This window comes from Xiphias gladius, chromosome 17 (genome assembly GCF_016859285.1).
Source record: "Xiphias gladius isolate SHS-SW01 ecotype Sanya breed wild chromosome 17, ASM1685928v1, whole genome shotgun sequence".
NCBI lineage: Eukaryota > Metazoa > Chordata > Actinopteri > Istiophoriformes > Xiphiidae > Xiphias > Xiphias gladius.
Window position 1 is genome coordinate 19,790,319 of NC_053416.1, and position 26,506 is coordinate 19,816,824.

Below are 26,506 nucleotides of genomic sequence, written 5' to 3' on the forward strand. Positions count from 1 at the left end.
CTGTGGTCATCTTGGATTCACTGCAGTCACAATGGATTCTAACAGTGACCCAGTTTCACATCCTTAGAATATTGTCAGACCACTTCTGCAGCATCTCAACTGTCTATCCATATGCTCAAAAGGTTCCAAACAAGTATCAGCAAAAAATGGCTGATTTCAACACTTTTGTTTCAATCCTCTCACACAACCTTCCTCAGCTTGCAAGCTAGAGTATGTGTGTGCATTACAGTGCACAAATCCTGATCTTGCACTGGTTAGGAGAACTGTACTAACTAATTCTGCACAAGGATGACTTTAGCTTCATCTTTAAGTTGCAGCAAGTGCCATTGTTTCACGTCTAACCAAATGATTAATAAGCCTGTCTGTCGCATATCCAAGGCAACGGTCATGGTGCCACACTAGTCCATATCTGAACCTTCAGAAAGTTCTCACCCAGTGGACAACCCTCTTGGATACTCCATCTATTCTTATGTAATGCTGAAGACCGCACTGTACAAGCTTCCAAAACTCCAACTCTCTATCTATATTTTTTTACAGCCATCAATCAAAGACATTTTTCCCATCCCTTGTGCTATAAACCAAACATTTGGATATTGATCCATCTCCTCTGAGTGACGGAACAGGAGTAATTTCCTCTCCAAAAAACACTTCAACAGATGTTAATTTAATAATGTTCGGGAGAAAAAGCCAAGAAACAAATGGAGAGAAGGGCATAAACAGCTTCCAGCTGGCAGCAGCTCAGCACTTAATGCTGACATTAAAGCTTTGTAAGAAAAAAAATGCAAAGTGTCTCTCTATCAAGGAGAGAGCTTTATTTTACACAATTTCAGTCTTTTCAGACCGTTCGTATTTACCACAGTGAGGTGGTGATGAAATGATGACTGTGGGTGACTTTTAGAACATGCGGATGCATCTTCACCTTTATATGTGTGGGCAGACAAATAACCTTTGATATACTGGTATTCAGTGTTTTATTAGGTCTGGATAATGCTGCAAGCTTATGTGTGTGTGTTTTTGTATTATTTTAAATGCCAGTATGCACCACAATAAAAAGAAATGCACCAACATCAAGTGCAATACCACTGACAAGGCTATTAAAATATAATGCATGTTGTTAGCTGACTCAGAATGAACAACACTGCCATTACAATGGGACTTCAGAAAGCTAAGTAAAATATGTTTGATGCTTCCACAGACTAAAATCTAGATGTCATGAGAAAAACATGAAGAAGAAGTCAGCTGCTGAGATATCCAGATGGTAACGACTTCTAAAGCATTCAGCACCATCTACTCTACAAATCAAGTTAGTTACAAACTGTGAAGTTCGTGCTTTATATCAGAAATCAGAGGTGTTTATGTCATCTACCTATTTCACTATATTTGGAGAAGTCCCTCCAGATGATATCATAGGGGAAAAAATAATGGCTTCATTCTGGTGAAATTACCTGTGTACTCAGCCATGCAAGTATTCACTAATACTGTGCATGCACCTCCCTGATGCAAAATGTACCTAACAGGGCTTGACAATAGGACGTAAGTGTAAAATGATTAAACATAATTGTTTTTAGTGCATGTTGGTGCTGTTAAGTCACATCACCTAAAAAAAGGTAGTTCTCAGTTTTTTAAGCATACTGTATAGATTTTACATTTACTATAAACATTTTTATGGTTGTATGTGTGTGTGTCCTTTCTTACCGTCTGCTACCTCAAGCTGGGCCTTGGCCATGATGCTGCCTGCCACAGTGAGGGCCTGACAGATATAATACCCTGCATCAGTGCGTTGCACAGGTGAAACGGTCAACTCTCCATTCACAGACACAGAAACACGACTGTCTCCCTGTGTCGGCTGGTTGGGAAACAGAAGATCCTACAGGGAGTGAAAGTGGAAAGCAAGGTGAGTACTATGGGACTAAACTTAGACATATTGAATTTAAGGAGTGGAACTTACCTTAATTTTGTCGAGAAGTTATAATTTTTTCTTTAATGGGGAAATACTGAGTTTATTGAATTTCAACTTCACATCTTTGGCCAACATAACTGACTTTAAAAAAAATCCCCATTGTGTTCAAGACATGCCTTCAGTACGCTTCCATATTGTAACAGTTATGTACAACTCAGTTAGAAAAGTGGGTCATTGTCTCTTTCCAACTAGGCCTGAATGGCAGTTTACCCCTAGAGTCATAATCCTGCTGTGATAACCTGCAGTCATGGCCATGAAATTGAGGCGTAAGCGTTGTCTGTTTCTGCACCCCAAGCAGACAAGCGGATGGGCAGCAAAGGACATCAGCCTGCTTTCATTATGTCTAATGACTCTAATGCAGCACATGACATTGTTTCTTGCTAAGTGATTTGGTTGGTCAGACTGGCATAGACTAATGATAAATGACCACTTCATCTGTATGTGGAACAGAGCTGTATTCTGCTGTCCCCTGGTTTCATCCCTTTTGTCAGATCCTTGGCCGTTTTTTATATTTTACATATTTTACTCAGGAGTCACTGACGCCAGCTACGCCATCTCTCTATACAGAAATACTGTAAATTCTGTTGCAGAATTAAAAGTATGTCTGTATAGAGAGAAATAATTAATTCCCCATCATTCACACTTCCGTATTGGCACACTTAAACAAGTACATCTCTCTAGATAAGTATCCTCACCTGGCTACCTTCTCGTTGCCAGAAGACAGTGGGCTGAGGTTTGCCCCTGGTCTCGCAGGGAAAGATAGCTGTTCGTCCTTGAGCCACAATCTGGTCACGGGGTCGCACCACAAACTGGGGCGCCTCTGTGGTTAAAGGTAAAATAAACAATAACACAAGAGCAGCGCATTTGCACAGAGTTCTAATTGTGTATTACAGATGGACTACTGAAGGTCTAGCTGCAAGCTAAAAAGTTCATGCATTTGGTCTCTGTTATTTGTTTAAGAGCTATTTCTTGTCTATGCCAATCACACAAGCCATTCATCCAGCTGCCAGAACATCAGAATGAATGATACTAGCTAATTAGCAGGGTGCCTTGATGTCCCTCTTAATTCATGTTTTTCCACTAAGGCATATCATCCATGTCTGGACCCACATTTGGATAAAAAAGTGAGCTGGTAGATCAACTGCTAATACAAATGACTGCCAGGGGAAGTCTGGGGTTGATAATAAAAATGTAGATATGCATGTCCAATATAGTTCGATGAATGTGTTTGTGGAATGCCACAGCAGTACATGCATACTGTATGCGTGTGATCAAAAACAGAAAGAGAGCAATGCATGCACAATGGGATCAGCTCTTACTTACCAACGGGGCGAGCTGGTGACACAACAATGGTGTGGGTGAGGTTAACACACGACACAGAGAGAAGGACAGCAGAGGAGTAGAATAGAGGGACAGAAAAAGAAAAGAACGAAAATCAGAAATGAATGAGGTGGAGTTGGGTGTCCGTCCATGAAGTTCAAGGAGGAGGAGGGTAATGCTCAGTCACCAAAGGAGGTGATGGCATGAGCCTCAAGGAAATGGCACCTCGGCAACAATAGGGGGAAGGGAAACCGATGCCAAAAACCACTGAACAGATTTATCTGCAAACACTTGTCATAAAAATAACACATTCACACAGTTTTCAGATCTGCTTGTGTCTCGTGTAAAAGAAACAGACTTTAATCAGTGAAACTACTTATCAACAAAAAAACCAACAAAAACAAACAGCCAGTGCAAACATAACAACTCTAACATCTAAAGTGACGCATTCAATTAAGGTCTATTTATTTTCCTTTATCATTGGTCATTTCCCTCGGAAAATCTCGTCTTTCTGAAATTTTGTCCAGTGTTTACTGCCTTACAGCAGGTTTTGTTTTAGTGATCTATGTTAACTGTGTTAACACTATACGTTTCTTAGAATATTCTACCTAAGCACAAGCACAACTCTGCCTTAACATAATGGATATTACTCAAAATATGCATTGACCCCGACGCAAATCTTAAAATATACGATGGAGCTTTTAAAGGTACATGACAAGTCACACAAGAATAATAGAACCAATAATAAAAATCTTATTATAATAGAAGTTAATTTTAATTTTAATAAAATTATAAACGCTTGTGATGATGTATGATATTGCAAGCTAGAGTATATTCAGGTGTTAAGAATGTTTTACTGGTTGGTTCCAAGTTAACTGACTTAAGTTTTAACAACAATGTTTTCACACTCTCCAGTTATAATGGCACTATAACGAGCAGAAAGCAGAGGGGAACAATCTTTTTATTTTTACAATATCAATCTTTACTTTGAAATAACTTCCTCGCATTGATATGGTATAAATATGGAATGAGTGGGCTGGATGGAGAATAAGACCCCCAGGAGAGGTCATAACAGTTCACTTAAAGCTGGTTAGATTGTTCATATCTGGAGCCTAGCTGGAGATCTGGTGCAATCAACTACATCTGCCCGCTATATGAAAGAAAAGCTGAGGCCAGGCCTAGTCTTTCAGCAGGGGGGCAATAACACTCGTAAAGTGGGCAATAAAAGGCTGATTGTGCTGTGGCCTGCTTTGGGAGATACAAAAAATATCAGGGATGGGTTATGAGCTTTACCACGAGTGAGTCCGCAAGCAGTTACCCACCTCTGATAGTCAGGTAGGCAGAGGCCTCCGCTTTACCCACACGGTTCTCTGCTTGACAGGTGAAGGTTCCCTGATCACTGACTGATGCCTTTTTAATCCGTAGCAGGAAGTCCTCTTTTTCATATCTGATGTCATACCTGGCAAGAGAGAGGAAGAATGACATCATGTCAAGTGACACCTCAGGGTGGTTTCATAAAACCGGAAGATCAATAAATAAAATGTACATTTTTTTTTTTTAATCAAGGATTTTTAAACTTGTATGAGGTTTTTTTTCTGTTCTTTTATAAAGGTCATTTTTGATAGAATAAAGATAGACTTTCTAAGGCAATTAAGACTCTCTGCTGCACACATGCTGCTACAGAGGCAGAAAAAGGGGAGCAATTATGCTGAGATGAAGGCATGGCAAAATGAAAGGTGCTTTCAGTTGGAACCCTGACTGTTCCACTATTTCAATATTTATAAAGACGAGCCACCCACTGTGGTGTGGGCTGTGCACTATACTACGCTATACGTGAGTGTGTGTGTGTGTATGTTGGGGGGAGAGAGCAAGTAAAAAGAAAGGGAGAGAGAGACAGGAAGAGATAGACAAACAGTCTGAGAGTAAGGGAGTGGCACAGTCTGACAAACTCAATTTGATGAATGAGCTGAGCAGTAAGAAATGACTTATTCATAGAGATGTTCCATGCATCAGTGTGTAGCCACCAGTGCAGCATACTGTAATGCAGCAGTGGTGCAGCTAGAGTGAGAGAAACATCTCAGCTACCAGAGTTTAGATAAGCGCCTCAGAGGGGCTAGAGACAGAATGAGTATAGGCGTAAGGAGTCGGGCTCTCCCTCTCTGGGGTCCCTTTTGGTGTGAGAGATCCTGTGAAATTGTCTAGCCAGCCATACTGATTCGGAGATGGGAGACAAGTCAGGCAGAGAAAAGGCACAAGGGGTGAGAAAAAGTCACATTTGAAATAGATGTTCCAAAGGGGATGGGCAGAATATCGACGGGGGTTGTGGGGTCTGTCCAGAGTCTGGTGAGGACTCCATTCACAGCACATCTCTGACCCAGATACAGACTTCCCAGGAGGCTGATGGGCTTAGGAAAAGAATGAAAGAAGTGGAAGGAGGGAAGTGAGGCAAGGCAGGTCTGAAAGTAGGACATGTTTCCGGAGTCAAGGGGTACTGAGGTAGAGGGCTCAACACAGGTAGGCGGACAGACTGCCAGACAGAGAGACAGGCAGTTATTATAGTCTACATCAAATATATTCTAAAACTTTGACACATCTGAGAAGGTACAATGCTTCCTCCTTATAGCAGTGATGCCTTGTAACAGGTGTTAGTTAAACTTGTAGCACAAGTAAACTTTTTTCTCTTTTATAAAGGAAGGACATTTTTCAGTATTCCTTTTCACAGCTGAACTCTAATTCAATTCCAATAGTAATTAAAAGCATTTCCAAGAACATAATATGTGATCAGTCTTACAGTACAAATGTCCATAAATCAAAAGGTCAAAAGCTGTTCAGGGGTACAAATAAACTGATTAATTAGATTATATAACTATGCACTGCTATTGTACCCAGAGCTGCACCAATAACCCTGTGCAAGTCGGATTTAATATGAAATCAAGTTATGTATTTTAACCACAATGAGACTGCGCCTAACCAGGTTTATTTAGGTTATTTTAAACATCATACAGCTTACACGCATCAATCCATAGACATAGTTCATTTTTCATGGTGTGTGTGACACTGCCTAGGAAACAGTCGATAAAATTTGGAAAGAGTGATTGTTTATGTTTTGTAATGAAATCTCAAAAACTGTTTTTTGTTACATAAATCTGAATCATTGTTCAATACAGTTGCAAAAGCATTTACAAATGTTTGATTATTATAATGATAATGACTTAATATAAGTTTTGCAATGCAGACTGACAGTGTAAGATGTTTGTTGTTTAGTCTTCAGATTTCAAACATCAAATTGTAGAGTTAGTTAAAACATCAGAATGACATTAAGAGGATCGGAGGCCAGATTTCATAATGAGACATACAGTACTGTATTTAAAAGTATAATGTGCTGAACTATTAAGACTGTAAAAACTCACATGACATAGTGACAGTGACTTAAAAAGAAGTGTTCTAATGGGATTAGTAAGCAATTATCATATACCTATGAGATGGATATACACAGGTTGACCAAATCACAGCAACACGTTACAGTATGACGAAATCAAATACAACAGCACTATAAACTGGCTTCAGAATTGACTACAGAACTGCATCAACACCTTTAGAACTGACTTGACCTCATAAACATCATACAGTTACTACTCCTTGTAGGGCAAATGTATTGGATTGCTTTATATTAAAAACATGCTCCGCCTATCTCTCCATCTATGTGCCTTAATGCCTCACTAGCTCTCCCTCACCATTTATCCATTATCACTTTTACTGTATTAATATGCACACATAGACTCAAATGCGTACACAGACATAGACACTACACACATTCACACACATTCCTCACCTGCTGCGGGGAATATCCACATCCTCCTTTTTCCAGCGCAGTGTGGGCGGTGGGTCACCATGGACCTGACACCTGAACTCCACGCTCTCATCAACTAAGACCACCTGGTTCACAGGCCGTTGCACAAAGACCGGTCTTTCTGGAAGAGGGCAGTACACATAACATGGGTGCTAAATATACTTTTGACAGAGGGGTACTGTATGTGCTAGTTGGCTGTAAATACCTGGGAAAAAAAGCCATGCTCTATTACTTTTTGAGCCAGGTGAAGAGTGCATGTCAGACTTCTTACCAAACACTGAGAACTGAGCTTTTTCACTCTCTCTCTCCCCGACCATGTTGGTTGCCACGCACACATAAATCCCTGCATCACTCTTCTTGGTATTTGAGATGGTCAGTTTTCCTCCACGTACCTGACAAAAAAAGCATGTCATTAGAATCAATCAGTTCAGTATGAATTCCTTTACACTGTAAAAAGTGAATCACTGAGTATGTGACTGAGAGTAAGGGTCATGTAAAAGGCAGAGGAGTGGCCCTTGGAGAGTAACCCACCATGATCCTGTCATCTTTGAGGTCAAGACGAGCCTTATCTTTCCTCCAGAAGGTGGTGGGTTCAGGATGCCCACGTGGAGGCTGACACTCAAGACTGGCAGTCTCCCCGACCGCCACCACCGTGTCCTGTGGGTTCTGTCTAAAGTCATCGCGTAACACTAAGAGACAAACGGGGGGGGGTTGGTTACTCTGACTGTCACAATGTCTCATTCAGTTGATTAGTTTGAATTTTCATTTAGGTTCAACCGCTCTATTATGTGATTCCGAGAGTTGTTCAATGACTGAGCTGTCATGGGCTAACTGACTTCTACCACCTTTTGTCTAATGTAGGAGTCTAACAGAAAATTCTATTAAGTAGACTGTCTCACAGGACCATGCTGGAATAATAATAATACAGTATTTCCCCTGAGGGTATAGGTACAGGCTCTTCTCAGCAGATCAAGGTAAGAGTGTGTAAAGCCAAGCAGGATTAACAGTAAAGGGTGCATGGGAAAGACACCTAGAAGATGAGCAAGAAACATGAAAGCAAAGTAAAACTTTAGAAGCAACACAAACAGGGAGGTCTAGAACAATAAGTGAAAGATCCTGCATTGAAAATTCAAACAACACTAAATCTGTAAAGCCCTACCTGTGGCTTCCTTCAGGCTACAACCCACAATGTGAAAGTATCGGATAGAACAACTAATCTACTGATAGTAGACATAAGTCAAAACACACTGGTATTATGTGAAACACATTAAAACACTAGTGCATGTAGTTTTTTTTTGGATTTAAACCTACATTTAAACCTACCTGACTTCAGCAATGCACATGTTGGGGGAAGTGGACAACGTGACCTGAAGCTTGTAATAGAGGAAGCTTTATGGAATTCATGATTGGACAGGATCATCCTTTGGGGAGTATGAATGAGCTCTTGAGTACAAGTATTAGCAGTAAAGTATACAGATATTGATTGTGCTACAGGGAAATTCGAAGGGTCAACAAATCATTAAAATTCATCCTGTGAGAAATGTGAACAGCAGCAGAAAATTCTGCAACAGAATAATAACTGCAATACAATATAAGAGAGAGTATATAGTCTGCATGGGTATCTGTATGAGTTTGATGGTCAGAATATAGGTGTTTGCTAATAATAAAATGGATGTTATGGTTATGAATAATAATGGTTATATCCATGTCAGGCATAAAAGTGAAGAGCTTTGCATGTAATCTCTGTTACGATGAAGATAGGTTTTACTGCAAAAGTAAGGTCTAAACCAAAGACAAATTAAGCCCAAAACCGTCTTTTCTTCAAAACTCATAAAATGCTCTGGTCTACTCTACAGTATCAAAGGCTGCACTGTGGCCTCTGTGACAACTCCAAACACAATGTTGATACTGGTCAGTGCATTGTGAAGGTCACTATAACCAGACATACATTTTCAGAGTTGTTATTTTGACTCATAAAATATACCAGTTTGGCTGGGAATTTTTTTTTTCTTCTGAAACCTTGGCTAGAAAGGGCCCTTTGATGATGGGCTTGTACTTTGTAGCACACACAGGGTCAGACCTTGGTTTCTTGAAAAGAGGTTGCATCACTGCATGTACAAATTTGGAGAGAAAGCACCAGTGACCAGGGATACTGACTGAATCAAACACTCTTTTATGAAGCTTTATTAAATGACAAGGGAAGAGGTGCAAGGTCTCATTTAGTTCCAAGGGTAAAATGGATTCCCGTTAATAGCAGGAGATTTCACTGAGATGCTCCTATTAGAGGGTTATAGTGTCGCTTTTGAAAAAAATATACTTAAAGTCCTCCATTCTTTTCTTGGCATGAATCAATACCGCAGCAATAAGAGGAGCAACAACAATATAATACTAAAAAAACTCCCTGAAATAATGACAACTGTTTGAAATATGGTGGGTGAAATATGCCACATTAGCTTTTTAATGTAGACCATTCACATCTTTAGTTCATTAGAATGTCATTTATAAGCATGTTTTTTTTCTGTATTCTTCTACTGTTGGACAGAGAGATTTTATTTTTTCCATGGCAGGGGAGTCTTGTGCTTGATTTTCTAGCGAGAGCGTCAGGACTTTTCAAGCAATGCATGTAAAAGCCATACTCATGCATTTTGAACAGAGGTATGAGCTAGCTGCTGCTAAGTTAAAAGGTTTCATCTTGAAAACTTCTCAATTCTGTCACAGCTGTTATCTCAAATATCAATTCAAAAGCTACTGCTTTAAGCAGCTACGGGAATGATTGTACTGCAAGCCATGACTGGAATTATGGTTATAAATAGAGATCATGAGTTGGATCCTGCAATGAGTTGTGTCCTTTTTGCATTAATAGCTTATGACATGTTCCTTTTGTGAAAAGCCTTACAGTAGGCCAGTTTTACATATTAAAGTGCAATGTGTGACAACAATCATAATTGTGAAAATAACAAAAAAGAAGCTTTGAAGAAATAAAAACAAGACTTTTTTCTTTCTTTCAACTTGTGAATAAAAATTTGCTGCTAAACGCTATTTCTGATCTCATGTGCTATGAATGACTAATAAAAACTCTTTCTAAGTGCTATACGAAAGTAAGTGGACTTGCTGGAGGTTCTTGAAGACATTTCACCTCTCATCACAGGTGAAAAAACTAGCTCGGTGTTCAGTTTTCTTTTCATCCTCATTATTGCCATAAGCTGTTCTGCTGATATACTATATACACCTCTAGTGAAAAAGAAAATCAGGAAGTAAACAGAGGCCTTTTGGCCCAGCTGTCAATCACATCTAGTCAGAGCTGGAGTAAATGAGTCTCAGTTGCAGAGAATGCTTTGGCACAGACATATGCCTGGCTGGCTTGCTGTCAGATGGTACTATACGCTTTGTGACCCATCCCAATGAAGGCAACACTCCACTCATCCAGTCACACAGCTACCTTCCTGTTCCTGTGTTGTCACATTAAAGATGCTTCTATAACAGCATAGCTTGTCTCAGGAGACTGGGAAGCCCACACACAAAGAAAAATCCGGAGTACTGGACAATTCAAGAAATGAAGTTAAAAATCCAATCATGGAAAAGGAAAGCCAAGAAAAATTTTGTGTCCTATTTAATGGTGCTGATAGTTAAACTAAACAGAACACTCGTGAATATGAATGGCAACACTCATATAAAAACATTATGCTAACAAAAGAGACAAATAATTATATGGTCTCTGCTACAGGTAATAAGTGGAGTGATCAGTATCTCAACCATTTGCTTCCTTCATTTCTGTTATATGTTTTACGTACTTTCAATTTCAATTTATTTCCAATTTGCTCATCATCCCAAAATTGTTAAAATGTAGGGGGATTTTTTTTATGATTGATGGTGCACATAATAAATCGTGTCTAATTAAATGGGAAGTAAATAACTTATTATATACAATCTATTGGTAATAGGCTACTGCAAATTAAAAACGCTAAGGTTCTTTGTCCAAATACATGAATTCTTTTAGTACTATGGCTGTGATTTATCCAGTAGCGACAGTATACATTACTCCACTGCAATGACAGCTATCCCACAGCCCCAACGCTGCTGTAGTGTCCCCCTTCCTCCCCCCTTCTCATTGTGAGGCTTTTGCAGGTTTCTTTAGGTGGTGTTCATGAGGGAATGTGAGATGTGGGGTGGGGGTGGTGTTGTTCTAATCTATTGGTCTCAAATGTGGAGTCCCTGTGGAGGCAGCACCCATATGTAGTGTTGTTGTGTGGTAATTATTGCAGATGGCGGTGCTGCCACCACTGTCTAATGTTACCTGATTGAGTACTGCTCAATTATTCAAACAAGCCATTCAGGGGACTCACTTGTTCACCGGTTTCATTTATCAAATCAGAAGGAGAATGATTTGTAAATGGGCTTCATTTTAAGGAACAATGGGTGGTAAAAATATGTAGCAGGAAGGAAGTATCTGAATACAAATAGCTATACAGGGACCTATTATATGATTAAAAGGAGAAGGGGGGGTGTGTAGTTGTTGTAAATTTTTATGTATTCCATTTCTTGAGACCCTCTTCAACGACAGCAGCAACATATAACTGAATTTCATTTCACGATTTCACCACAATAGCAAATCCTTGAAGATCCCACTTGAGGTCTTGATGCATGTTGCTCAGCTCACAAGCTGAATAATAACGCCATTTGGTTTAGAGCAGCTTGTTGATTCCTATACAGTGGGTGATGTTTCAAAACATAGCAGTACATTTATCAGACATATGCATTTATTTTCTCCTCTTGTACAGTTAATGTCTTGTGTATGCATTTACTGCAGTGCCTGTCTTCAAGCATGCAAGTTAGTGTATTTGAGTGTCAAAACACAGCAACATAAAGAAACAATGCTTTGCGTAATGTATGTGTTGTAGTCGCCATGGCACGGCTGAGGGATGGTAGTGTCGGTTTGTCGGTCAGTTGTCCTGTGGTTCCACCACTCTACCTCTAAAACTAATGACTGTAATTTGGGTTATAGCATGCCAATTATCTAACAGTATGCTAACATGCTAAATGAACCAGCTTGTTAACATATATAGGCCCACTAACATGCCAAAGATAGTAGCATTAGTGTTCTACTAGTAAGTGACTAAGAAGTCTGACTATGTAGTGCTGAGTGTGCGATGTCACTCTGTGATTATCTAAAATGGCTGAAATTGTTTGCTCGTAGCCAAAGTTGTCATGATTCCTTACGCCAGGAATTTAGCTGTCTGGTGATCACAGGTGGCAAAGGCAGGCTGTATTTGTATTGTGCAAGATTCTGTTTTGTTACATCCCACCAAGGGAGATACCTGTTACCCACAATGTCTACGTTTTTTACCCAGTCATGCTAGTGATGCATGACATCTGTGAAAGAACCAGGAGAGATAGCAAGATGCTAAATCTGGTCCAAATAAGGAGTTGAATTTTTTAATTATTTTTGACCTATTCATTTAGCATTAATTGTGTCAATTCAGGGCAATAATATAATAGAAAAGACATTCATTCACTTCATTGTACAAAAAGGTAAATAAATAAGGTTTGACAAGCAGATGGTGATGGGTGAAATAATAACAACCCAATTAACTAATGCAGCATTTGTTTATTTTGTAGGAATCTGCTTGTTTTTTCATTGCACATGCTTGTTGTGTGTGTGTGTGTGTGTGTGTGTGTGTTTATGACCATGCAAGCTGACTGGTGGTCCAGCAGGGGGAATATGTAACGTCACACCTTATAATGCTAGCCAAAAGAGAACTGTTGCGGTAGTGCTGTATACCAACACTGCAGAAGCAAAAAGAAACAGAATTGTATATGAGTAGGGAGGAAAGATGAAGACACTAACACCTTGCCAGTTGTTGTGTGTAACAGATGGCTGTATTTCCATTCAGGAATCACAGATGCAATGAAGAAGTGATGTGCTGCATATAGACAAAGCTTGCCAAAACAGCAGGTTTAAATAGTAATCAGGTGGTCTTCTTTTGGAGAAATACAGCAACTCTTTTTCATGTTTACATTCTGTCTGAGTCTAATGTCAGAATAATAACTATAACAGTATTGTGAAGGTTTATACAGTGTCAAAAAATGCATTACACCAGCTACTGTACGTGATTTCTTATGACAGTGCTCTACTAAACTGTGGTTTGGAGTTTGCTGAAGATTATTTTTGAACACGCTTGCCTGCAGGGGTGTGTCACTTTCTCAACAGCAGTCAGGGATGTCCCATATCTGTCACACGCATAAAATGCACACTGATGCATACACACACACACACACACACACACACACACACACACACACACACACACACACACACACACACACACAGACACACATAAATAAACCAAAAAAAAAAAAAAAAAGACAGCTGTCCTGTCCTTATATCACAAACTTTGCTGATGACCACACATATCATCCTTGTTCAAGAGACAGAAACAGAAACCAAGACAGATATGCCGACACACAATAAGGGGGAGGAGAAATCTAGAGTGGAGAGGGCTATTTGCATTGGGGATTTTTTTGAATAAATAAACAACTCCACATGTCTCTGCCCTAAAAAAGTCATCAGCAATCAGTCAGGACTACGATCAGCAGGGAGATGAGGAGCGTTTACACAATGTCTCCTGAGGCCACAAGCCCTGCACAGACGTGCATTATCTATTATAATTCCACCTTCCCAACAGCAGGACACAACATAAGTTAATTTAAGGCCCACTTTCACCGAAAGAATGTGGTAGCCAGCACACAGAAAACATTTCAAATGTTGGAATTTATTTAGATCATTATCTCCAGACAATAATATTATGGAGAAAGGACACAAAATGAAAATCACTATTGGTTTGCAATGATGGGTAAACTGAATCCTTACAGTGATCTAACTCTCATTATAACTCATTGGTTGCATCTGTTACTGACCACTGCTTGAGTGAGTGGGTAAAATGTCCCTTAAACATTTTTATCAGCAATTGGTACAGCATAAGGACCAAATATGACCCAAGTTCCTTTTGATTTTTGAGCCCAACATAAAACCTACTCTCAAAGGCAGCGTGAGATCAGGATGTCCATGGTAACCGAGGTCAGCAGTCTCCAAATTTGTAAACAGGCAGCTAGAAAACCTAGCACCGCTTTGCTTTGCTTTTTTGGCATCATTAGTGTCGAGTCCAATTAGCGTCAATATGAAGGTTGGAAATAGATGCACGTTGAAATGTGAGCATGCCTCTGGCAACACAAAATTTAACAGAGTTTTAGATGCATTTTAGTTTCTATAAACTGGGGGTAGGTATCGCTAAGCTAACATAATTTAATGAGGAATACTGTTTCCTTTAGAATTATCCTCCATAGCGCTGGTCTTGAACATGGACATGGGTGGTACTTTTTTTTTCGTTTTTAGCCAAATTGGTCCCACGCAGAACCCTAAGGCCCATTTTACCCATATCTTAACCCATAACCTCTTTTTCCATGAGATATTTGAATGTGAGTTTACACTTTGGGGTAGACTGATATTTGTTATGCATTCTTTGGCCTTTGAGTTAGGAGACAGTCAACCACCATGAGGGGTTAACAATAAAAACACCCTACCATTGTCATGTTTAATTAACCTCCATTCCCTTGTCATGTAATGTAAATTGAAGTTGTGGATGGTATAGGAGGATGGTTTCTCCCCTCCCCCTCTTGCCCACATCTCCATCCCCTCCTCTCTCACTTGCAATGCCTCTTGTTACTGTAACAGCATTCCCTCAGACCACATTTCCACATCTATAATTAATTACTCCTGTCTCCATGCATTTCTTCACAGGAACACATTCCTCTGCTTCTCAGACAAACCTTCGTAAATCTTCTTCTTCTGCCTGCTCCCCAGACTACCCCATCTACTTACACCTGTAAATCTGGATACAAATTTGCGCATAGTATTATGCAAACATTTGAACTTCACCTAAGTTCAGGATTTTGCTCTGGCTGTTACTGGAGGAACATAAGTAGAAAAAAATGGAAGGAAGCAAAACATAGAAAAAAAAAGATTTCTCTCTCAAAGACCATGGATATCTTAGACCCTTACAGCAATATTGCAGAGATGCACAACATGAGCTGAAAAATGAGTCAGGGATCAGAATCTAGCCTTTTATCCGCCTTGTTTCACTGAAGCAGCGGTCACCCAGGGAGAGAAAGCTTTCTAACAAACACTCATCTTCTCTAACTGAAATTATGCACGCTGCTGTGTTTCACAGTCATCATCATTGTCATTATGACGATGATTTTGAAAAGCTAAATGTGTTCCCTCACAATCTATAATCTGTTTTTCCACTTTTTTCACATAATTCTATCAATCACTTTTGCTTCAGTGATGATGTATGTACACTAGAGAAGGCTATATTATATTTCCCCATTACCTATATTCTTGTGGAATCCAATTGAAGAAAGGGATGTTAGAGAAAGCAAAAACTGCCTGCGATAGTCTGTGCATCTGCACCATCCAGCATGATCAAACACATCTCAGGATGGCCACCAGAGATGCTGGTACTGAGCTGTGTTTACCACAACATCCTGGTTATATCCTTCTTTGCATGGGTACATACAGATGGGCCACAGTATGTGCATGTTTGGATAGTACATAGATATGTATGAATGCATTTGAATAAACGCTTGGAGCTATGAAGCGGGGCACTGCTCCCCCACTACTGCTGGCATTCGGCACAAAAGAAAACTAATTAAAATGGTAATGTCACATTAACTGATAATATATGGCATGCTTTGTTGCTTTGATTACACTGATTTGACCTTTGATCTGTAAATGAGTAAATGAATTGAAATGATCAAATATGAGTGTAGTACACAAGGTTCATGTGACCTGGAGGTGAGGCTATTCACAACCGCACACACTGCCCCCCCACGGCCCCCCACCTTAAACTATATTATATACAGGACTGACATAAACTGGTATCAAGGAGGGTAGCATGAAACTGAACCAACATTTGATTTATAAGGATACCTACACCATGTTGTTATGCCGGGCGTTAAAAAATGTGATATACATAAAAATTATATTGGAGAGTCCTCACTTTTTAATATAAACATTTTTATGTTTGGCATTTTAACCAACATGAGTTAAAAATGATTTTTACAGTGTCTGTTCAGGTGCTTGCAAATCCATTTTCCTTTTGTGGATTTTTTTTTTTTTTGTAAAGTATGAAAAATATGGTACATTTGATGAATAAACATATATGTGGTTTTCACATAATTATGTGCCTTCACCTCAGCTAAACCTTTTGATAACTGGCCATAGCAAATTAAGGGCACAGAAAATAACATAAAATAGCATATTTCTTTACTTTAAATAGTTCAACACTAACTGTAACAATAGGTTATACGGAAAAAAAGGGACACAACATTTAGTAGTGAGAGTGAGGCTGCATGTTATCTGCACATCTCCCAGTGCATTTATGCAGAATTCTTTAGTTTTTTATGCTGCCTGGCGTTTTTTTTTTTTTTTCATTAATGTAATGTCGCTGTTTTCTTATTTTGTTGAAAAGTAATCTCAGTTTCCTCTTGTGCACGCAGACCAGCAGCTACAAAACTATCAACTTGTGGAGGTAAGGAGATAATAACAAATGCTCTGGGCAGAGAAAGTACTGACAGCTTCGGATTTTGAGGACAGAAAGGATGGACGTCTGCAGTATCTGAAACATGAAGCATCATTTGAATAAAACACCACATTGTAAGTGGTAATCAACCCATACATGTTAAGTCTATATGTTTAAGATAGTTTCTTTTTTTCTTTTCAGTTTTACAGTTTTGACCAAGTCAGCATCAGCTGAGTTTTCTGCAGAGTGGAATATCCTCGATCCTATGAATCATATTGTTTATCTTGCTGTAATATTGTTTCCACTGGTTTCAGATTTAAGTATAGAAATTCTATTACATCTGATTAATATCCACATGCATGTGTCCAGGGCAACCCCCCTATTGAAAATATGATCCCACACACATGCTTACATTTGTTTGTTAGCTGCCAAGAATTTTGACGAAGAAAAGGACTGAGTCGGGCATTTTATAGTTGAAAAATAAACTTGTCAGTGCTCTCTTGTGGACAAACAATGTAATAACAGCAACAAGAGATTGCAGTGCAGAAAAATTCAATTGCAGGTCATTGTCCTTCTTGACTTATTGGTCAACATATACATTGATTTAAAAAAAAATCAATGAGCTAAAATTGGATATCCACTATGCTGATGTATAAATCAGGCCCTAAAATCCATTAAAATCACCTTCCACCAAGATGGGGGTCCAGGTATATCTCTCAGTAACCCTGAGCTCCTCCCACCTCCAACCCACCCCCCAACACCAGTGCTCCACTGAGCAGCTTAGAAGATTATTCACCCCAAATCTCAGTTAATCACATCCCTGGTTCACAACCCATGGTAAACCCAAGGCCACCCTGCACAGATTCTGTATGTACTGTATGTATGGACTGGAAGGGAGCAGCTGTTGGTGGCTGTTGCTGACCTGCTGCTCTCCAACACCTTCCCAGGGTCTCTTTCTTCCTCTTCCATCACATAAAGCGTCTAAGCAGATTAAAATGCAATATCTATCACAAGAAAGACTGTGGTGCCACTTCAGAAAATGGCATCAGTTTTTTTACATATGACATTTCCATTGAGAGATGGGTATGGAAAATCAGTCCAATCTTCCGGTGATCGCCCATCATGGGGTGATCAGTCTCCACTGAGAGAGCACGTAGTTCCCCGTATGAACACACACATGCATATTCATGCATTGCTGGAGAAGGTACACACGGACACCCACAGAGGGAGGTACGTGTGCAAACACAATTGTACATAACATCTCTTTCCCCCTTTCTCTCTCCCACACACCCACACACACGGATACACACACACGGATAAGATAAAACTGCTCAATCCATTAACATGTTTATGCTGCAGAAATTCATGTTTCAAGTTAGTCATCTTTCTTTTTATCCTCTGTCAGTCTTCCTCTCTACTTTTACCACCCATACCCTATTTATAGGGCATTTTGTGAAACAAAGGAGTTGGCTTCTTCCAACCCCTCATACTGTTCTGTTTAGCCACATACCTCAGTATTAGTTCCTCCATAACAATCTACCCTGTCTATCTCCACCACACTATGTCCCCTGTATCTCTTCATCCATCTCTCCCCAAAGACAAAAATGCATGCAATTCTTTTTAGAGTGAATCCAAAGCCAATGTCCAATAAAAAGACAAGGATCAGACAAGGAATTCAAATGTAGCAGTTCATTATTTCAGCAGTGTGTGTGGTGCACTGGTTAAAGAAATAACTGTAAATACTGACATGGCTAATCTCATCCTAGCTGTTAGCATTAGGTCCTTTAATCCTGGTCCAGATCGGTGATGTGCTCGCACTGGCTTGGGGACAGATGAGCAACAGCCACCAGGCTGCCAAGTGGGCTCAAGGCAGCAGACTGGCCTGACGCTCCCTTTCAGACATGATAAGCTGTGAATCTGTGTGTCCTGGAGAGCTGCCCCAAACAGCACAGTCTTTGTGTTGCATCATACCTTTTGACTGAATATGACTGACAATGCTAAAATCCCACAGCGCACCGAATCTCTGAAATTTATTTTTTTTAACTTTTTTTTCTTTTATCAAAATTGCTATATACTTCCGTCCTTACAGGAAGTATAGGATTAAAAAAATTGTGGTGTCTGAGAAAATATACACTCTTGTGAACAAAGAATAGCCACAGGATTGATACTGGTATCTGAAAGTCACACTATTTCCATGATAATAGTTTATGAACACACGGTGCTTTTCTTTTGCAGAATGTTCTAAAGTTTGCTTAAAATTTTGCAATATTTTGATGAAACATATTAAGTTATCAGGTTGTTTGAACATCCAGGAGTCAGTACACCTGTGTCTAAATATAACTGAAAAAAGCAACAAACAAAACTGAGCTTTTGCTATTGTGTGAGCAAACTATTGTTATGATTTATCGGCTGCTTTTCTTTTTCTCTTTTTGTCTCTCTTTATGTTACAGATACTAAAAAAATCAATTTAGGACTGACAGAACCAGCTACATATGATGTGTATCAGTACAGTTAGCTTAGATTTTCTCCATATACAGAAGGATCACTCCCATTTGATTTTCTAGTCCCATGTTTTATTGGATTTTATCAAAATCAAGTGGTATTTGTTGAAGCTTTTGTAACCTGTCAATCAGAGTTCTAACTTGGATGCTATCACTCATCACAGAGAGCTCCCCCTGACGAAATACAGAGCACAAAACAGGGATGGTTTCTTTTTCCTGCAGGCAGTGTAATAACCCCTTAAATCATAGTAAAAATGACTGCTGTAAGAGGCTGACTCTGCAGTATGAAGTGCTGCACTTCTCTGCTGCTGACATACTGGAGCCAGTCTGCAAGTACTTTACTGTCTGATCTGCATACAACGCTGTGTGCCAAAATGAATTGTCTTTGGTCAGATAAACAAGAGAGAGAAAGAGACAAGACAACATCCGTGTCACATATCAGTAAGGAGAAAGGTCGGAAGTGTAAGACATGCAATAACTGACTGACAGATGCAAGCATGGACATGGATGCCTAACTGTATTCTCTAGGTACAAGGCGTAAGGAAACTGACAATCCTGTCTTAATCTTCTGGATGAGGAAAATCAACCAACATCCCCACAGCAGACAAACAGACAGTAAAAACAAAATATACCCACTTGGCTTCCACATCCTGTCATCCTTCAATTCATGATTGAAATTCAAAGATTATTCACTATTACTGAAATTTAAATGTCATTCAGCAATTCTGGAATCGGAGAAATTGAAAAAAGCAAAGCAGAGCCAAGAAAAACTTACTTGGTATGTGCAAGCACCAAAATGCCTAAATGATTAAGAACATTTATTTCATTGAATTTTAAAAAGCATGATGTTCTAGAAATGCCAAAACAAATGAAAAGGTTTTCCTTTAAGTGCTTATTATCAAATCTTCAGATCTTCTAGGTAAGCACCCGTGCTTTGAAAAGCATACTGAAAGGGACCAGAATGTGATTAGGTATTTTTTTTTTCTCATTACAATATCAGTCTAAGTTGGTTGGTGGTGTTTTTCAATGTGAAGTACAAAAACTGAGGTAAAGGTAAAAGGAGAAATGAAGAAGGGGTCAATGAAAAAAGGCTAGCTTTTTACAGTTAAGAAAGCTGTATCAAGCCTTTGCTCCCTACACTACAAAGAATGCACTTATGATTGTTAAGTTACTTCAATTACTGGCTGGCAGAGGCATTCGAGAAAAGCACCATTAACCCCAGCATCCGAAGAAACAGAAAACAGCCGGGTGTTTTCTCTCAGGGAATGTAATTGATGAGACACCGTGGAACAACACACCCACTGGAGCATCCAGTCCCACGGCAAATTATTACTTGGCTTACAGTATGTGTGGAGTCTACCTGGATGTTTTTTTCATGATATTTGGTTCCCAAATATAGAGAAAACAGAATGTCATAATATATTTTGAATCAGAGATGTGGAATAAATATATTAGAGTTAATGCCAAAAATCTAATTACAGAAATAAAGCTTTTTTAAAATGTATGAATTATCAAATTGTGCTTGTAAGAGTAATAATTATGATTTTTGGAGTGAAGATTAATATGTGTAAATGTATGTGCATTGCAGAATTTCACTTTTCCTGGCAGCACTGATGTGTGTAAACATTCATTCAAAGCATCTTCAGTAGACAGCCTAATCCACATAGCAGCAGAGGAATCATCCTTCAGTCTGAGTCTCAGTCTTGAGCCCACACACACACACACACACACACACACACACACACACACACACACACACACACACACACACACACACACACACACACACACACACACACACACACACACACACAAAAGACTATAAGGGCAGCACATACATTAAGTGTTAAACACTGTCACCAAACAGCAAGAAGGTCCTGGGCTAGAACTGAGTTTACATGTTCTCCCTGTATCTGTGTAGGTCTCCTCTGAGCCCTCTGGGCCCTCCTGCAGCCCAAAAGAATGCAGGTTAGGTGAATTGGAAACTCTAAATTGCCTGTAGGTGTAAATGCGTTTGTCAGTCCATATGTGTGTTATCCCAGCGAAAGACTTATGACCATTTAAGTGTGAGCCCTACCTCTCAACCAATGTCTGCTGGGATCGACCCATCCTCTTACTCTGGGCAAAACAAGCGATTTAGAGATATTTTAACAAATTAAAGCAGATGGAAGAACAAAAGTAGGAGAACGAACAGGGCAAGTCACTTTTTTTGTAAGGTTATCCCTGGTAGTATCACTAATTTAATTATTGGACTACATATGGCTTTAGGGATGGCAATGTCCTTCTGCCTGTCTTTTGGTCCACCACTTTGTTCTTGACTGGAATATCTCAAAATATATTGGATGGATTGCCATGGTCTCCACAGGATGAAGCCTTCACATCTACAGACTGATTCATGTACCCCTCAGGATTAACTGTCTAGTGCCTCAGCTGTACTTTGTGTTTAGTGGAGACTGTCCTCCTGCGAAAAAACCCCCCCAAAAAGCCCATTGATCAGTAGTAAGCAACCCCTAGTGGCCGCAGTAATTATGAGCAAAGGAGGAAGCAATGTGACATAGTATATAGAGTGACAAAGTCCATGGTTGGGTGGACAGATGGGTTGACAAAACACAGAACCTTTGTGCCTAAACCTACCAAACTGTGACCATTCTAAAACCTTAACTGTGTGTTTATTATTGTTGCCATGACAACAAAGGCTGGTACACCTGTCGCTGGCACACTCCTATGGTTCGTATCGGAGGGTGCTGGACAAGTAACCTACAGTTAGCGTCATATAGGTTGGAGAACTTGTTGGTTTTGTGTTAATTAGCGAATGTTTGCATGCAAGCATGCTTAACTAAGATGATGAATATAGCAAACACCTGCTTAACATCAACAAGTTAATATTATCAATGCTGGCATGTTAGCATGCTAATATTAGCATTTAGCTCAAAGAGCCAAAGTTCCCAAATACAGCTTCATAGTGCTGCTAGCATAGCTGTAGACTCTTGTTGTCATACTGCTGCTTCTTAATTATGCTTTCTTCGATGAATAAGATAACAGTCATAGGCCAAAGCACTCTAATTGTAACAAGACAAAAGGTGGTTTTAACTGACCAAATGACTGACATTGTCAACTTTAGAGCCCCATATTCAATTACGAACAACGGTTTATCCTCAGAGAATTATGGTTTAAGTGAATGTAACAGTTAAATCTTAGAGGTAAGTGACTCTCAGGTCTTTTGCCAGTGTCATATGGTTGGTTTAACTAAGCTAGTTTGTCTTGTACCTTAGCTTAACAGATACCTATATCAGCTGTCTAGAGGAACAAGTTTTGTTAGATTTTCTGAAAGTGAAAAATGAATGTCAGGCTATGAAGTACTCACTATACATAATGTATGTATAGTGAGTACTGTATCATGTACTGTATGTTTTCAGTCATTCTAATTGTTTCACAGTTGTTTTTCATAATGTTGCTGGCACAAAGTTTCAGCTCCTGACACATAAACATCACACACCTTAATTGATAGGGTATCAGTTTGATAAGTGCCAGTCCTTTTAAAAAGAACAGGGAATGTGGAAATTGAGGATATTTTATCAGTAAAAGTCAGGTGAGAGCAATTCATGGATATGCAGTGGTGCAGCCAGATAGATTACTGTGGAGCTTAAAAGTCTCCAATATCAGGAATCACATCTCTGCCCCCATTGGCTTAATGGACTGAATCCTATGGGAGCCTTCACTCCTGTGTCATTCTGCTGCACCACTTCTGGCACAACAAATGCTAAAAATATTACAGTCTAAAGGTGAGTGGACTCCACATTCCTTTCAAAAATTTCCAAAGGCTATGATTTATCCTGTAAGGGCAAGGAACTTCTTTCAGAGCATGCTTAAGAGCTTGAGGAATCTCATCCACCTCGTCAGCCATTTGGTGTAGGTATTAAACTATCCCCCCACCCCGTGATCTCTGTGCATGGGAGATAGGGGCAAAATATAATCAGCTCAGATAACTAGGCTGTCACAGAGGTGTAGGCGTCCATATCTATCATTTTTGAGTTACATTTAAAAAAGGAACACTTCTTTCACAAGAAATTTTTCACTTAGCTCATTTGTCTTCAGCTTATGGAGCCTGTCACAATTATTGCCAAGCAAACAGGATTTCTTTTTTCCTTATCATTTAATTGATCAGCACAACGATCTGTAATAATGAATTATTTCTGAGCAAATTCATAAATTACAGAGCGCAGCATGTAGTAACAACTTCATTAACTAGGGCTTGAGGTTTTATCAGAATGAAAAGTTCATTATAGTGTTACCTTGCATTCACATTTCTATCTGCAACAATCAAAATGAGAGCTATATTTCATAAAAATTAACATATTTCATTGTATGCAATTACACCTTGATATATATTCTACCCTAGACAGTGTGTACTTTTACTTCTTTTTTTGAGGAGTATGTATGAATTAGTAATAAGCCCAGTGATCCCCTAGCTGCTAAATAGGTTAGAGGAAAGAATATATAATTATGTATGAGGGAGGATGGGGGTTGTGAGAGACAGCTCTACAGAATAAAAAAAACAAAAAAAACAATGCCAGATAGCAAGATGTTGAGGGGTTTATGATGTAGAGAGAGGAGTGTTTATTCTGGATGGGTAGCTGTAGAGTTCCGACCTTGGTGGGTGTGCTGTTGAGCACTGTGTGGCTGAGTTGAGCTGCAGTGCAACTTGCTGTGGCTCACTCTCGAAACCCTCACCCACAGAGAGCTCCCCAACTGTCACATGCCACTGAACCACAGTAAACAACGCACAGACACACACATACACATACAGCAGAGCCATTTTCATTAACAGAACCACTGGCACACTCAGCCCAGCTGGTCTCAGAGTCGACACTGGAACTGCACATCTGGTGTCAATGCTCTGTTAGATGGAGGCCATCTGGTTGGATGGAGGGAGGGGGAGACAGTAACAGAGACGGGGAGTCAAAAGAAAGCCGGGAGACAACAAAAATAGGACTGTCATCGATACTGTACTATTCAACGTATGCACATAAAAAAATGTATCTGTTTGTAGGATGTACTGTATGCTCTGCATGCATTAGTCCTCTTCTGAGTAAGAGGATTAGATGTAAAAGTCAGGTTTGCTCTCTGAGCATTTGGAGCTAAAGTCAATGAACAGATAGCATGTCTAATGGCTCGGACTCTCAGAAAAACACACGTCTTCTTGACATGAATAATGCTCTATCCTAATTGTCCTTTGGCTTACACTGGGAACTTAATACTACATAACACACAGAAACATTAATAATTCTAAAGTGTATCTATGTGATGTTGCAGTACATTTTAACTTCCATGTACTTCTTGCGGTAATGTTTTATGTTATTCATTGTTGTAGTGTCTTACCAGTCTGTTTACATTAGAAGACTGGCTGTTGAAGGCATGCCCATATAGAATTCATGCAACGCTCCAATTAACCCTGTTGAGCTGCATTTTTACGTCACTGGAAACTATACATGCAGAGCTAAACAGTGGTGGATTGTACATGGAACGAAGCGTTTGTGTGTGGACACGAATGTGTAGACACAAGAAAAAGCCATGACAAAATCATCTTAGTAATCTACTGATGCAATGGTACAAGCCCAGCATAAGGCCCTGCAGTTGTTTGTAACCAGAGAGAGGACATAAACAGAAAACTACTTCTACCCTCCTGATTACATTATTAATGACTCATAATATCCTCCTTTTAATTTTTACTGACCACCATTTGACCCTAACATTTAGGTCCCAGCTTTGTGTCAATATGAGGCAAAATGTCAGAAAATGTCCACAGAAACCCTTGGACAAACCCGCAGTAATGCACCCATACTGTACGTTAAGGCTCATGTACATTCACACACGTCTGTAAACACAACGACACACACAAAGTGCCTCCTGCTGCCAGTGGCCGACTGAATAATGCTCTTATTAAACCTTGATCGGAATTCGAGCTAGGGCATTATCCACTTACAGTTATTAATGCTGCAGCTCTCTAGGGAGGACAGAGCAGGCAGTGAGGGAGGGATTAATACTACACATATGGATGCTGGCATAAAAGCTCTATGACTGTAGGTAAGACTGTTTACATTACATGCATGGATGATCGATGACTAGAAAATTGCTGCTCCTGTTTGGTGAGGAATTGGACAAATACACATCCACTATAAAAACAGACACAAAAAGCACACAGCAAAAACTAATCCTTTAACAGACACATTATTATCAAACCAATCACGAAAGTGGTGAGTACCCTGATATGATAACCCTGCACTGGATGCCTGATGAGACATAACAAAATTGCTCCTAAAATCCGAGCCTCAAGGGAGACAAAGAAATACAAATTCTCATTTTACTTTTCCAATAAACCTCAGCATCCGTTAATTAGAAATCCAGACATTCAAAGATATTCCCTGTTTTGGCAAAGTTAATTAAAATGTGTGCCCTTAACCACTAGTATGAAGAAAAACGCAGAAATACACATAAGAGTAAGAGAAGATGGAATAAGAAGGAAAAAGAAGAGAAATTAATGGAGAGTACATGATGCATGGGCGTTAATAGCAGACAGGAAGGCAATTAGAAGAAGTTAAGTGGTTGGCTGATTGAAGGTCTGTATGTATTGTGAAAGAAAAGGGAGAGGTTTAAAATAAAGAAGATTTATTCAACATTTGCATTATATATATATATATATATATATATATATATATAATTTATATTATATATATATATATATATATATATTTATATATTATGCCAAATTATGGAACTGAGATGAATTTGCATTGCATCCAGGCATATGAGCTAAGAGCCCTGCCCACAAACCAGAGCAAAAGGCTTGGCAGGTACAGAAGGAAGCTAGAGATCATCTTGCGATGGGATCGATGGCTCCTTCCCTACTTCCAACAACCCTACTTCTGTTGCCCTTGCTCGGAGCACACCCATCTTTGAACTTGGCCTTCATTATGATCTCAACTACACCCCTGTAAAGTTTTGTGACTGCATCTTGCACGGCCATAATGCTATCGCAGTGACATCATCTGTCCACAGGCAGACAGATAGACAGGCAGGCACACGGACAAGCACCTGCCAAATTAGTCAGAACCACTTCTGTGGTGGTTCCCTGTACAGTAGGTGTCTCCAGGAACACATTTTGCCATGATGACACACACACAAACACACAGACTCATAGAGTGAAAACAATACCAGCCACGCTTTTGCGGCTGGTAAATACTGATAGCCTAACTCAGTGAATATGTTCTGTCAGTAGCCTTAAACCATAATCTCTGTT

At 39.5% G+C, this 26,506-nt stretch overlaps 1 protein-coding gene across 1 annotated transcript in view; it reads right to left on the reverse strand.

Annotated features, from left to right (window-relative positions):
- The window catches only part of LOC120802467 (roundabout homolog 2-like), a 76,223-nt gene that overhangs the window by 26,428 nt on the left and 23,289 nt on the right, over nucleotides 1-26,506 (reverse strand). The window contains exons 3-9 of the mRNA XM_040150324.1: nucleotides 7,662-7,819; nucleotides 7,402-7,522; nucleotides 7,113-7,251; nucleotides 4,603-4,739; nucleotides 3,284-3,295; nucleotides 2,656-2,780; nucleotides 1,696-1,867 (exon numbers count right to left, since the gene is read on the reverse strand). Coding sequence (XP_040006258.1) covers nucleotides 1,696-1,867; nucleotides 2,656-2,780; nucleotides 3,284-3,295; nucleotides 4,603-4,739; nucleotides 7,113-7,251; nucleotides 7,402-7,522; nucleotides 7,662-7,819 — 864 coding nt within the window. The remainder of the gene's footprint in view (nucleotides 1-1,695; nucleotides 1,868-2,655; nucleotides 2,781-3,283; nucleotides 3,296-4,602; nucleotides 4,740-7,112; nucleotides 7,252-7,401; nucleotides 7,523-7,661; nucleotides 7,820-26,506) is intronic.